This window comes from Salvelinus sp. IW2-2015, unplaced genomic scaffold (genome assembly GCF_002910315.2).
Source record: "Salvelinus sp. IW2-2015 unplaced genomic scaffold, ASM291031v2 Un_scaffold1168, whole genome shotgun sequence".
Classification (NCBI taxonomy): Eukaryota; Metazoa; Chordata; class Actinopteri; order Salmoniformes; family Salmonidae; genus Salvelinus; species Salvelinus sp. IW2-2015.
In genome coordinates, this window is record NW_019942762.1 from 153,109 (window position 1) to 168,290 (window position 15,182).

General features: G+C 41.4%; 1 protein-coding gene across 1 annotated transcript; it reads right to left on the bottom strand.

The window, feature by feature from the left end:
- Positions 1 to 235: 235 nt before the first annotated feature.
- Positions 236 to 9,540, bottom strand: LOC112069950 (FXYD domain-containing ion transport regulator 6). The gene is made up of 10 exons (XM_024137351.2): positions 9,438 to 9,540; positions 5,855 to 5,911; positions 5,661 to 5,687; positions 5,007 to 5,033; positions 3,234 to 3,254; positions 2,725 to 2,748; positions 2,043 to 2,117; positions 1,041 to 1,077; positions 710 to 750; positions 236 to 587 (listed from the first exon to the last, which is right to left on the bottom strand). Exons 2-10 carry the CDS (start codon positions 5,904 to 5,906, stop codon positions 577 to 579), a joined length of 315 nt encoding a protein of 104 aa, XP_023993119.1. The 5' UTR covers positions 5,907 to 5,911; positions 9,438 to 9,540; the 3' UTR covers positions 236 to 576.
- Positions 9,541 to 15,182: the final 5,642 nt, after the last annotated feature.

Sequence of the window (15,182 nt, forward strand, 5' to 3'; positions counted from 1 at the left end):
AGCATGCAACAATGTTTCTTAACAATAGGCTACAGCATGTTTGATGTTGCTGCACTTGTTAGGAGGTTGAATGAATTCATCTACTATTGCCTGCAGAAAGGTGCAACATCAGCAAAACGGGTGTGCTGCATACCCATTAGAACTGCACTACTGGGACAAGACCGTGCCAGTGATTGACAGGGAGACTGTCTATGCCAGTGACTGACAGTGGGAAAAGTTGGAACACAATACATAATTACCCATGTACATCACTTTATTTCAGTGTGGAAAAATTACAATTTAAAATAGTCATACTCAAGTTATAACTTACAAAAATCGCTTGTTAATGTGTGTCTATCACGTATGACAGGTGTAATATATAGCCTACAATTAAACAACCCTACTGCATCAACCAATTATATCCTCAAAATACTGTCGCTGTAGATTCATTCATATAGAAAAAAAGAGAAAAGCAAAAAAAGATGTCAAGAGAACATATCAGCAGGATGGAATTTAAAAAAGGAGCCTTGTGCTCTGGGAGACGGTCATAGTAGCACTCTACTGTCCGATGCTGCCGCCTGGTGGCGAGACTTCACATCACTTGGGACCTGAGACCAGATAGGTGTCATGATGAGATGTATTGGTTTCATAAATAGAAATGATACATACAAATCAGACATTTGATAAAGACCAATATGGCAATGAAAACAAAGATATAGATGATTTTTACTTGTCACAGCCCCTGCCTCTGCCTCAGGTACTCCAGCAGGCCTAAGAGAGGAAAATTGAAAACAAACTAACAGGTAAACCACTAGAGCAAAATCACTACTTGGACAGTGATTAAAAAGTATACAGTACCTAACCAAGCCATCTAAACCCTAACACATAGAGGGGAAATGTATTAAAAATCAAACTGAGTACTGAAGCTTCTAACTGTTAAGAATATTCTAAAAGCTCCTCTTTAGAGTCTAGAGATGACACTTTAATAGTCTTACAATGAACTCAGTTAATGTCTTCTCTGCCATGTTTAATCAACACTATCTCTTCTTTGCCCAACTTACCGTGACTTCGGACTTGATTTGCATGGGCATTTCCGGCCTGCAGAGAGAGAGAGAGAGAGAGAGAGAGATTAGTGTGAAAAATAAATACTATGATGGAAAGCTGATATACTCTGAGGATAGCCTGAGTTGACAGAACTCTCTCCATCCTAGATGTCAAAGACACATGCCTGCTAAACTAACACTAGAATGAAGATACTGCCTGCTAAACTAACACTAGAATGAAGATACTGCCTGCTAAACTAACACTAGAATGAAGATACTGCCTGCTAAACTAACACTAGAATGAAGATACTGCCTGCTAAACTAACACTAGAATGAAGATACTTCAGCAACTGATGTGTATAGAAGTTGGAATATTACAAGACCCTATGCTATCCAGTAAAACATATCCAAACTAACTGCTGATTATTCTAAATGATTATTTGTACAGAACACTAAAAGACCCAAAGCCTTCTCTTTGCACATGTGCAGTAGTAGGAGAGGGGGCACTCCCTCTGTCCCCTGTGATATCTATGACTAGTGTATGGGCTGATTAATGTAATGGATGCCTGGAGTAAGAGTTAGGGTGGGTGGAGGTCTCCAGCTATGCCTGGGATGGGGTGGATGAGGGCAAGGGCAAGAGATGAGGAGGGAGGGGACAAGACTGCATAGTGTCCAGGCCAGTTTTAGTCAGTGCCCTAGATGTGAAGATGTCTACAGGGTAGAGAGGTGTTGGGTGTCCTGGGGGTCTGGGCGTTGTGCAAGGCATGTTGGCCTGCATCCCAGCCCCCAGCAAGTAACTGATCCCAGGCTTGTTTATAAGGACTGGACTGGTAAAGAGGGGCTGTCCAATGGATCAGCATGTTGAACAGCGCAGAACTACAATAATTATGGAATGAGATTGGTACAGTAGAAATAAACTTATGGGACTAATCAAATCTTATTTCAATGGGTAATTTCAATAGAAGTGTAATACTTCAAATGGTATTTTAAATATAACCGTAGTTGGGCCGACAGACTTACTGACGATGAGGACAATGCCCATGACAAACAGTACCACAGCGAAGATCAGTCCACCGATCCTCAGAGATTCATAGTCTGAAACAGAAATACATTTTTATCCCTACACACTAAGGCCCAATACTACAGAACATATGCAAGGCACAGTGTAACTTAAAACATCTTATTCAGTACATACGTATGCACTGTACCCTCTTAGGATGTATACAGCATAGCAAAGCTATGCAATTATGACAACAATCAATCACATTCCTGAGACAATTCAAACATACGCTCCTACTGTATATGTCACAATTGATGAATCCATCAGGTTCACATCTATAGATATCTATATTCTGACTGATATTACTGCCTCAAACATGGAAGGATATTCACTGTAATATATCCTATAATGTGTCTGTGAATGCATAGACCTACTGAAGACAGGATAGAGCAATGAACGGGTTTGATGACAGAATCTCTATTATGGTTGTGATGTGTTTAGAAATGAGACTACTACAGCAGAGTGGGAGGGACTGTTTGCCAGTTGAACTCCGGAAGCGTAGCCCGAAGGGTCAATGTTTTCCGACGCTCCTGGAAAAATGGAGGGAAAACGCGAGCCCGTCTTGACCTCCCAGATATTTCCTGAGAAGTGTCACGTTTGCCCCCAGTGGAGTTAGTCCATGTTGATCCATCCCCCACTCACCATAGTGAAACGCAGCATCATAGTCTGGGAGGGGGAATACATGAAAACCAGATCCATTTAGTGAGTGACCGCATTTTGTAGAATGTTATTATTCACAGTTAGTCAATCTACACTGAAATTGCAGCTATAGTATTAAAAAAAGGGACATTAGACCACTTGTCCCCTCGGCCACTTGTCCCCTCGCCAGCCAAAGCAGATTGAAGACAGAGCTGCGCATGAGGCCAGATGGAATGCATTGTAAAGGATCCACTGGGAGACTTCTAAAACATTGTGTCCCTAGTGGGAATTACATCTCCTTAAATCACACGCATTCATAGTGGTCCCTTTCAATAGAAACTTACACACCATGTTCGGAGCTAAACTAATTCAAACGTCAACTGAGTTGAGTGCAACTGGTGTGAAAAAGGCGAGTGACCAAAAAGTATGTGATTTAACTCTTTGCCAACATGCTCTTTAAAAGTGAAATACAATTGCTACAATAATGTTCATTTGAAACAAGAAACCTTTACCTTTTTCATCCATCGTCAATGCTGGAAAACAAAAGACAGAAAGCATTAGTGATTGACAGACATTAGCTCTGACTGTGCTTGGTGTGAACTACAAAGCTTTCATAACTGGTTTTAGGCTCTGTTTACTTTCAGAACTGTAGTCAAGTGTTCCAGAGGTTTACATTGAATGTAAATAGTGACTACTGTACACATGATCGTAAAGACTACAACCAGTGTTCTGTGCTTGAAAAAAATAATAAAATGGTCCAGTTTAGGAATGGGGCATGCACTTACAGATTACACCACTGGGTGATGCGATACACAGTGCATGCTTTTAAATACAATATGGCAACACTCAGGTGGCTCTCTCCTCAGAAGAGTAAAGGGGAAGCAGCAAAACACAGTGTACAATAAGCAGCTCTGTTGAAAGCAGTGGAAATGCTAATGCTACAATGATGCAAGACACCACAGAGTCCTGATGCATTAATAACCATACCCACTCTGCAGTCATTTCCCAAGGCCAGTAACCCATGTCAGCTCAGGTAGGTGCTGTAATAAAGCAGACTTCACTGTGTGTGTGTGTGTGTGTGTGTGTGTGCGCACACGCACGTTGGCTTGTGCAGAGCGAGAAACCATTTGAGAATCAACCAAATGTCACATCTTTCCTCACAATACCATTAAGAATCTAAATCACATGGATGTCACGTTATCTGGATCACCAAATAACAAATAAATGGCTCCTGCTTCGTTGAGTACAGAGGTAATAGAACCACTTCTTGGAAGATTCCAAGGTGTAGTACAATTAATCACTGCTCAGCTCTAACAATGAAATGCTTCTCTGATTGTCTCATCTTATATCTGCTGACATTTTCATTTTGTTTTCTTCTAAAGGATGTCAGAACGACAACCCGAGCCAGCAGGGCTTTTTATGGTGCAGTAGATAAGCCTAATGTCCGACAAACACTTCCGTTTGGTGTCATTCCTCTCCATTACCAGGGGAACTCATATCCTGCCCAAATCACCCTGTTGACTGTGGAGAAAAACTACTAATGTAGGGCAATCTGCTCAGGAACAAGTCAGCACAACACAACCCAAAGTGCAGTGTAGGACTGCCTAGCACCACATGCTACTACAATATGGGAGGCTTGGCTGCACACCAAATGACCGATTACTAAAATCCCTCACATGAGAAAAAGGCTAATCCTGGCCAGGAAAGCAAAGGCTCTTTCTTACACCAGTCTAGATGAGCCCATTTCAAATGAACTGGATTTAATCATAACTTGAAATCCTTACACAATAGTATTTAAATAAATATAGTTGCGCAATATGTAAGTACAGACAGAACAAAGCTAGTTACTCTACAGAGAGCCATACTCTAGGGCAGGGATATCAAACTCATTCTATGGAGGGCCTAGTGTCTGCTGGTCTTTGCTTTAACCTTTCAATTAAGACCTAGACAACCAGGCGAGGGGAGTTCTTTACTAATTAGGGCAGAGTGAAAACCCACAGACACTCCATGAAATGAGTTCGACACATGTGCTCTATGGCAGAGTTTCCCAAACTCGGTCCTGCAACCCCGACGAGGAGTTATTTCAATCAGCTGTGTAGTGCTAGGGAAAAAAACAAAATGTGCACCCAGGGGAGACCCCAGGACTGAGTTTGATGAAACCCTGCTCTAGGGCAACTGACCAGCCAATAACAAATATGGCTGTGCATTCTCAGTGCCCATTCCAAAGACACCGTGTTTCTCATTCCTTTATGACAACACTGAGGCATCCAATAAAACAAACTTACCTGGCATGTCCCTGCCTATAGATGACCCTGTTATTATAGACAGACAGACAGACCAGCTCATTCTTTAAATCACTGGCACTCTTAAGACACTACAAGTTTGCTAAAATATCACACTGCAGTGTCTCCCCTACATGCATTGGCCAACACTGTAAAATAATAAATTATATATGCCCCAGGAACAACCCCCCACTAACTCAGCCACCACTGCTGAACAACACCACCCTGTGAATGACCTTTCCAGTTTCTCTAAAGACAGCCATACTCTAGGACAGGGTTTCCCAACCCCCCACCCCCCAGACATTTCACACTTTTGTTTTAACCCTAAATGGACACACCTGGTTCAATTAGTCAACTAATCATCAAGCCTTTGACTAATTGAATCAGGTGTGCCCATTTAGGGTTAAAACAAAAGTGTGAAAAGTGTGAAATTAGTTGACAAGTTGAATCAGGTTTGTTAGTCCAGGGCTACAATAAAAATGTGTACTGTAAAAAACAAGGGGTTATTCGAGGACTGGAGCTGGGAAACACTGCTCTAGGGCAACTGATAAGCCAACAACAAAGACGGCCATGCATTCTGTGTCCATTCCAAGGCAGACAGACTGCATTTCTCATTCCTTTGACACAACTGAGGCATCCAATGCACTGCAAACTTACCTGGCATCTCCCTGCCAAATCCTGACCCTGTTAGTACAGACAGACCAGCTCATTCTTTAATCACTGGCACTCTGAATAAAACATTACACTTCCCTCAACCACACTGAACGCCCCTCAGTCACCATTCAAGTGCTGGGGTCAAGTATTTGAGAGAGAAGCTAAAACAAAAAAAAGAGTGAAAGGAAAAAGCTCACCCAAAGCAGGAGGAACACAGGCGCAGAAAGCCACCAACAGAGAGAGATCCATGTCACCTGGAGACAAAGGGAAACAACCACCAGAAACATGAAGGACCTCCCAAAGACATCGACTGAAAGTGTAGGAGAAAAATGGCAAAACAGAAAGCAAATACTTTATTGGAGAACCAAGTTCAATCCTCTGGGGGGGACTCAAGTTGATACATGACAATTACATATTTCAAGCATAACGTAATGGAAAGACTTCTGGGCTCATAATGAGGAAACATAACAGGCTTACAGTTGTCCTGACCAGAGGAGTGTTGAAGTTCTCCCACCACCAGTGTCTGACAGGTCTGGTTGTGGGGGGAATAGGTGCAGATCCCAGTGGTTTAACATCAGCCTTGTTGCTGAACACATACAGCTTTGTATCTGAGGGGACCAGCAGAGCTAGTCACAACACCCTGCAACTTTAACACTTCACTATCAGAGAAAGGACTGTTCTTGAAATCACACCAATCTCTCTCAAGAAATGAAACTACAGGGAAAAGGTACATCTATAGAATTATTCTTGACTTCACATTCCTTGTTGGTGCCCATGACCGTGGGGAGGAATTAAACATTGAGGTGACGCTTTCAAATAACCCCAACATCTTGTGATCTTATAGCTGACCTGTTATGGAGGCCATGGTCTGTTGCTGCTAGACTTAAACAGTTCTCCCATGATCTCTTTATGTTATTAGCTCCTGACTCGGGGTAAGGGAAGAGGGGGCTATTTCAGTCTCTGCACCGTAGAACACGGGTGTCCTGTCCTGGCAGTATTGGGGTGCAGGGAGGAGAGACCCGGGTTGAGTTGCACTTGATATTTGGTCAGGGGGTTAAAGACATACAGTGCCTTCAGAAAGTATTCACACCCCTTTACTTTTTCTACATTTTGTTTAGTTACAAAGTGGGGATAACATTTATTTAATTGTAATTTGTTGTCAACGATCTACACAAAATACTATGTAATGTCAAAGTGGAAGACAAATTCTAACATTTGTAAAAAAATATATTTAAAAAATATAGTGAATATAATAAATTACTAATATATCTTGATTAGGTAAGTATTCAACCCCCTAAGTCAAGAAATGTTAGAATCACCTTTCGCAGGAATTACAGCTGAGTGTCTTTCTGGGTAAATATCTAAGAGTTTTCCACACCTAGATTGTACAACATTTGCCCAATATTCTTTTCAAAATTCTTCAAGCTCTGTCCAATTGGTTGTTGATTATGGCTAGACAACCATTTTCAGGTCTTGCCATACATTTTCAAGTAGATTTAAGTCAAAACTGTAACTTGGCCACTCAGGAACATTCACTTTCTTCTAGTTAAGCAACTCCAGTGTAGATTTGGCCTTGTGTTTTAGGTTACTGTCTTGCTGAAAGCTGAATTCATCTCCCAGTGTCTGGTGTAAAGCAGACAACCAGGTTTTCCTCTAGAATTTTGCCTGAGCTTAGCTCCATTCCATTTATTTTTTATCCTGAAAAGCTCCCTAGTCCTAAACGATTACAAGCATACCCATAACATGATACAGCCACCACTATGCTTGAAAATATGGAGAGTGGTACTCAGTAATGTGCTGTATAGGATTTGCCCCAAACATAACACATTTTTTGCAGTATTACTTTAGTGCCTTGTTGCAAACAGGATTATGTTTGGAATATATTTATTCTGTATAGGCTTCCTTCTTTTCACTGTCAATTAGGTTAATATTGTGGAATAACCACAATGATGTTGATCCATCCCCAGTTCTCTCTTACTGTATCACAGCCATTAAACTCTGTAACTGTTTTAAAGTCACTACTGGCCTCTTGGTGAAATCCCTGAGCGGTTTCCTTCCTGAGTTAGGAACTTCGTAGATCTTTGTAGTGACTGGGTGTATTGATACACCATCCAAAGTGTAATAAATAACTTCACCATGCTCAAAGGGATATTCATTGTCTGCTTTTTAAAAATTGTATAAATGTTTTGACCCATCTACCAGTAGGTGCTCTTCTTTGCGAGTCATTGGAAAACTTCCCTGGTCTTTGTGTTTGAATCTGTGTTTGAAATCCACTCTTTGACTGAGGGACCTTACAGATAATTGTATGTGTGGGTTAGAGAGATGAGGTTGTCATTCAAAAAATCATGTTAAACACTATTATTACACACAGAGTGAGTCCATGCAACTTGTTAAGCACATGTTTTACTCCTGAACTTATTTAGGCTTGCCATAACAAAGCAGTTGAATAATTATTGACTCAAGACATTTCCGCTTTTCATTTTTTATTAATTTGTAAAAAAAGAAATAGAAAACATAATTCCACTTTGACATTATATCTAGATATCATTAAATCTAAGTTTCATCCATTTGAAATGCAGGCTGTAACAACAACATTTGGAAAATGTCAAGGGGTGTGAATACTTTTTGAAGGCACTGTAACTCAGCAGTTTTTTTGTTCTCAGCTGGAATGTGCAGTCACTGCTCACGACGGTATGCCGCATACCGCTACAGTTTGTTTTTCACACATAGGCCATTCTTTCTACAGATGTTCGTCCAAGCCCTTCTAGATTTTCACATCAAGTGTTAACTGGCCGTGGCTCTTAAACCAAACTCCCACACTGGAGTTTTCTTTGTGGAGACATTGGCACCCTAGGCAGAAAGTGTCCTGAGTTTTGTTACAGACAGCAGATAAGCCTAAATGTTTCTTTAAACAAAATCTTGTTTGTTGGAGTGCTGCAGAAAAATGTACTCACCTGACACTAATCTCTAGGGAACTGTGAGCACATTTGATTCATGTGCAGAACATGATTGTGGGATTTTGTGAGAATTGAACGGTGAACATACAAATTAGCCATATTATATATCTAATTATGTATTCATTGCATCACTTGTCATATTAAGTCACTGTCCTCAGGACTTCTGTACAACTTCTGTACAACTTAAATATGATCATTAAGAACTACTCTGGCAGCAAATGAGGTGGCAGAACTCATACTATACATTAGTATGAGAAATACCATACTGTGATGGGCATCAGATAGCCGTCACTGTAGTTAACATAATAATTTGACATAGCCATTAAAACGTTTAGCCCCAATGACTCTGATCAGAGCTCATCCTTTGGCACAGACCCTATCTGTTCCATCCCTAGCCCAGGGCATAGAGAAGCTGTTCCATAAGGCAACGAAAACTATTCATACTTATGGTCTCTGAGTTGGAGCAGTGTGGCATGGTTTAGAGAGATACAGGGTTTTAAACACTCAAACCAGGGCTTAAGAACAGGACTAACAACAAAGGACTGCCAATCAATATCTTAATCCGCCAAATGCTGCAAGAGTTATAGCAAAGGCCAATAATCGTGTTTGTTACAGCATTCTACTTTAAAGAAGACTAGGCTCACCTTCAAGTAAACAAAGTTTAAACTAAGTTATTCTTAGATAATATTTTTTACCTCAGTCATGGTTTTTATCTAGCCCATTAGGCTACAGATACAACTCTCTAGGCATGAGAAGTAGCTGAGGTTATTGCATTTTGCCTGAACTGAAAAGGACAAATAAAAAGTAAGAAAAGTAGACTTACCTACTACAAGCACTGAAACTGTAAAGCCAGTCAGTTGTGAAAAGTTATGGTACAGCAGGCCTACGCCAACTGCTGGCCTGCGACCGAATGTGGCTCGCGGGTGATTTTATTTGACCACCCAAGTTTTCTGAGCAAAAAAAAAAGTATTTAAAATGAGTTTATTGGACATAAAAGACTGTAAAAACTAAAGCAAATCAGCTCCAAGTGATTTTAATTTTGTAAATCTCATCCAAAGTATTCCCACGCATAATGAAGAGATATGTGACCATATACAAATTTAAGCAAGGTTTGAAATGAGTATGTTTTACTCAAATATTATACACTACATGACCAAAGGTATGTGGACACCTGCTCGTTGAACATCTCAGTCCAAAATCTTGGGCATTAATATGGAGTAGGTTCCCCCTTTGCTGCTATAACAGCCTCCACTCTTCTGGGAAGGCTTTCCACTAAATGTTGGAACATTGCTGCGGGGACTTGCTTCCATTCAGCCACAAAAGCATTAGTGAGGTCGGGCATTGATGTTGGGCAATTAGGTGTTCGATGGGGTTGAGGTCAGGCTCTGTGCAGGCCAGTCAAGTTCTTTCACACTGATCTCGACAAACAATTTCTGTATGGACTTCGCTTTGTGCACGGGGGCATTGTCATGCTGAAACAGGAAAGGGCCTTCCCCAAACTGTTGCCACAAAGGAAGCACAGAATGGAAAGACCTGTGTGTTGTTCTTGTTAATACAGACAGAGAAGAGCTCCAACTTCTTAATCATAGCCTCAATTTTGTACAGCATATTGAATATAGTTGTGGAGAGTCCCTGTAATCCTAGATTCAGATCATACAGACGAGAAAAAACATCACCCAGATAGGCCAGTCGTGTGAGAAACTCCGTCATCATGCAAGCGGTCAGACAAGAGATAATTATGGTCAGTAAAGAGAACTTTAAGCTTGTGTCAATACTTTGCCCCTTGATAACCAGCGCACTTCTGTATGTTGTAAAAGTGTTACATGGTCGCTGCCCATATCATTGCATAGTGCAGATAATGCACAAGAGTTCAGGGGCCTTGCTTTAACAAAGTTAACCATTTTCACTGTGGTGTGCAAAACGTATTTCAAGCTGTCAGGCATTCCCTTGGCAGCAAGAGCCTCTCGGTGGATGCTGCAGTGTACCCAAGTGGCATTGAGAGCAACTGCTTGCATGCGCGTTACCACTCCACTATGTCTCCCTGTCATGGCTTTTGCGCCATCAGTACAGATACCAACACATCTTGACCACCAAAGACCATTTGACATCACAAATCTGTCCAGTACTTTAAAAATATCCTCTTCTGTTGTCCTGGTTTCCAGTGATTTGCAGAAGAGAATGTCTTCCTTAATTGACCCCCCATAAACGTAATGGACAAATACCAAAAGCTGTGCCAGGCCCACCACGTCTGTTGACTCATGCAGCAGTAACGTGGACACTGCCGTGGATATGGCTTGTATGCGAAGCAGTAATTGTTTTAAAAATCTCCTGCCATGTCACTGATGCGTCGTGAAACAGTGTTGTTTGATGAAGGAATTGTCTGTATAGTTTTTTGGGCCTTTCCCCCCAGCATTGTCCCAACCATCTCCGTGGCAGCAGGAAGAATAAAGTCTTCCACAATAGTATGGGGCTTGCCTGTCCTAGCCACTCGGTAGCTCACCATATACGACGCTTCTAGCCCCTTCATATTAATGGTATCTGTTGCTTTTATACATGTCTTACTAATCGAAAGTCATCTTTATTCTCGCTCAAAAAACTCTCCTTGGCTTATTTTACAAATTGGCATGTTTTGTTTCTAAATGCCTGTTTCATCGAGTTGTGAGATAGTACTTTTGCACATATAACACACTGTGGCTGAGGAAAGGCACTACTCCCAATATAAGTGAACCCCAAATCAATGTAGTTCTCATCATATTTAATATTTGCGCCTCTCGATGGTCCAACGTCCCTGTCTGTTGTTCGGTGCTTTCCCGGGCTGCATCAGATTAACAACTGTCAGTGTCCATGGTAGCTGGGTTCACAACAACTGTAGAATAACTGGTGTTATCATTGGATGTGCTCGTGGAAGCAGAACAACTTGTGTCATCGACAGGTGCAGGTGTAGTACTGCTGGTAGTAGCAGTACTAAGTTTGCTGACGACACAACATTAGTAGGTCTGATCGCCGACAACGACGAGACAGCCTATAGGGAGGAGGTCAGAAACCTGGCTGTGTGGTGCCAGGACAACAACCTCTCCCTCACTGCGAACAAGACAAAGGAGCTGATTGTGGACTACATAAAAAGGCTGGCCGAACAGGCCCCCATTAACATCGATGGGGCTGTAGTGCAGCGGGTGGAGAGCTTCAAGTTCCTTGTTGTCCACAAACATACCAAGACAGTTGTGAAGAGGGCACGACAACACCTTTTCCCCCTCAGGAGACTGAAAAGATTTGGCATGGGTCCCCAGATCCTCAAAAGGTTCTACAGCTGCACCATCGAGAGCATCCTGATCGGTTGCATCACCGCCTGGTATGGCAACTGCCCGGCATCTGAACGTAAGGCGCTACAGAGGCAAAGCTTCCTGCCATCCAGGACCTATATACCAGGCGGTGTGAGAGGAAAGCCCCAAAAATTGTCAAAGACTCCAGTGATCCAACTCATAAACTTTTCTCTCTGCTACCGCATGGCAAGCGGTACCGGAGCGCCAAGTCTAGGACCAAAAGGCTCCTGAACAGCTTCTACCCCCTAGCCATAAGACTGCTGAACAATTAATCAAATGGCCACCCGGACTATTTACATTGACACCCCCACCCCCCTCCATTTGTTTTTACACTGCTGCTACTCGCTGTAATTATCTATGCATAGTCACTTCACCCCTACATACAAGTACAAATTACCTCGACTAACCTGTACCCCTGCACATTTTGTATTATTTTTTACATTATTTGGTAAATACTTTAACTCTTTCTTGAACTGCACTGCTGGTTAAGGGCTTGTATGTAAGTATTTCACCATAAGGTGCCTGTTGTATTCGTCGCATGAGACAAATAACGTTTGATTTGATTTGAACGTGTTCCACTGCTCCAAAGTCCAATGGCAGTGAACTTTACACCATTCTAGAAAACGCTTGGCTTTGCACATGGTGAGCTTAGGCTTGTAAAGCTCCCGACGAACAGTTATTGTGCTGACGTTGCTTCCAGAGGCCGTTTATAACTCAGTAGTGAGTGTTGCAACCAATGACCGATGATTTTTACGCGCTTCAGCATTCGGCGGCGATCCCATTCTGTGAGCTTGTGTAGCCTACCCCTTCGCAGCTGAGCCGTTGTTGCTCCTAGACATTTCCACTTCACAATAACAGCACTTAGAGTTGGCCGGGGCAGCTCTAGCAGGGCAGAAATCTGACGATCTGACTTGTTGGAAAGGTGGCATTCTATGACGGTGCTACGTTGAAAGTCACTGAGCTCTTCAGTAAAGCCATTCTACTGCCAATGTTCGTCTATGGAGATTGCATGGCTGTGTGGTCAATTTTATACACCTGTCAGCAATGGGTGTGGCTGATCTAGCCAAATCCACTAATTTGAATGGGTGTCCACATACTTTTGTATATCTAGTGTATCTGTTTGAGCTTCTTGCAGTCTACAAATTATTTGTAATTATGTTCCGGCCCACTGACCATACGCTCAAGTAAAAATCGCCCCGCAGCTGAATCTAGTTGATGATCGCTGCCATACAGTGGCTCATGTCATGTATGCTATTTCTAAACGGTCTTCCCTCGCTAAAATATTTGAACCCTTGATTAATTCTCAGCTAAGATCTTTCTTACCTTTTAAATGTATTCTAAATGTACATTAATTCGGTTTTAGACCAGGTCATAGCATTACCTCTGCTGCATCCCTAGTTATATGGTTTACTGTATGGATAAAAGGCAACATTGTGCTGCCCTCTTCATTGACCTGTCAAAGGCTTTTGATATTGTTGATCACTCACTGCTAATTCAGAGTCTTTCTTCAATTGGCCCGAGTCCAAGCTGCATGTAACTGTTTTAAAAATCACTTGGCCGATATAACTCAATCTGTATCTACTGATGGTGTCAAATCAGGTTACCTGTAAATTACGAAAGGTGTCCCAGAGGCGTCGATTCTGGGTCCTGTACTTTTTATATTAACATGTCTGTAAAATAATGTTATCCTGCATTTGTAGGCTGATTATACTGTTGTGTATGCTATTGCCCCCACGGTTGACCAGGCACTATCTGACATACAGTATACCTTCATTGTATTACAGAAAAACCTTATTGACCTGAAATTAGTATTGAATGCAGGTAAAACTAAGCATATGTTGTTCTCTAGAGAGCATAAATATAACTGATGATATTTACTTTGGATGGTGTCCATATTGATCATGTCCCTGTTTACAAATATCTGGGCTTCTGGATAGATGAAAAGCTGTCTTTTAAAAAGCATTTTGATGAGTTAACTAAAAGTTGATGTACTTTTCTTGCACCTTATTTGTGGAACAAGCTTAAAAGCTCTTAAACTTGATATGTTGGTGTCTCTCGGGCAATCCTGAAAGATGATTGAGGACCTTATTGCTGATGAATGTGTTTGTTTTTATGACCATGTTTTTCTTTCTATGTACATCTTGTATTTATATTTTGATGTGTGTATTTTCTGTAATTTGTGTAATTCAGGACTCATCTGTAAAATATACCTTGGTTTCAGTAGGACTCCCTGATAAAATAAAGGTGAAATAAATAAATACAAAATGTATGGTTAAGTGCTCTCAAAGATATTTAGAAATCGTTTAAATGTAATGATATGGGGAACATTCTATAGACTAAATGTTCTTAAACCAACGAAAAACATGGCTTACTTGCAAGGCTATTTACATAAATGTAGCAAATTATACAAACTTTAAAGCTATGCGCACAGGTCAATAACAGTTTTCATCCCCAAAGCACATGTATAACAGCCTGTCAGAGCAGTCACGTTGTTGTAGCCTAGTTGTTCACATGTTTTGACGGGGGAAATTGCCTTTTGGTAAAAGATTTATGCAAATGGTAAATGGCAAATGAAAACAAATTACCTGTCAGAAGTCCAATTAATGGAAAATAGGTGACTGTGGAGATTAGATGAATAATAAAAAGGCTTAGGTCGCTGCCTTGCCTCCGCTCCTTCAGAAACAATGTTTATAGTGTTCTAATTTATCGACGCAAAAAGTCCGCTTTGCAAAACTGATAAAACACGATTTAATGAGAGTACTTAATGTACAGAAATTAATGAAAATCTGGTCCTGAAATGTTTCTCTTGAAACATCCAGCAAAGTTTTCGTAGTCTGGTATATTTTTGAGCGTCTGGCGAGGGAAAGAGGGGGGAGGGGGTTAGGGGTTGGTCTGAGAAGAAATGCAATCTGCCCTCCAAAATTACCCTGCTACTGAGGGGTAAACAACCTTACCACCAACTCTATTTTGATGTTTGTTTTTCACTACCATTTTCACATTTTCGGACAATTTGTTGTACACCGCGATAAGTTTAGGGTGTGCACCATCCTAAAACGAAAATACATGCTATAACGCTTGCTTGTTCTGCCCACTACGATTAATTTGGTCCCATTGGAAACGACAGTTTGTGGTCTAGCTTGGGTTGGTTATACAAATCTTTGATTATGCCTTTGCAGCTGAATGGATGATGCTTTATATACAACTACGAGCCGGTCCATGGTGGACACGAGTGTATTACCGGGAAGGCA

What these genes read in the sequence shown, in the direction of transcription:
- LOC112069950 (XM_024137351.2), bottom strand. Translation starts at nt 5,906, where the DNA reads ATGGATCTCTCTCTGTTGGTGGCTTTCTGCGCCTGTGTTCCTCCTGCT. An exon ending in CTGTGTTCCTCCTGCTTTGG is followed by an intron (nt 5,688 to 5,854) that starts GTGAGCTTTTTC and finishes CTGTACTAACAG; the next exon opens with GGTCAGGATTTGGCAGGGAG. An exon ending in TGATGCTGCGTTTCACTATG is followed by an intron (nt 2,118 to 2,724) that starts GTGAGTGGGGGA and finishes TTTCTGTTTCAG; the next exon opens with ACTATGAATCTCTGAGGATC.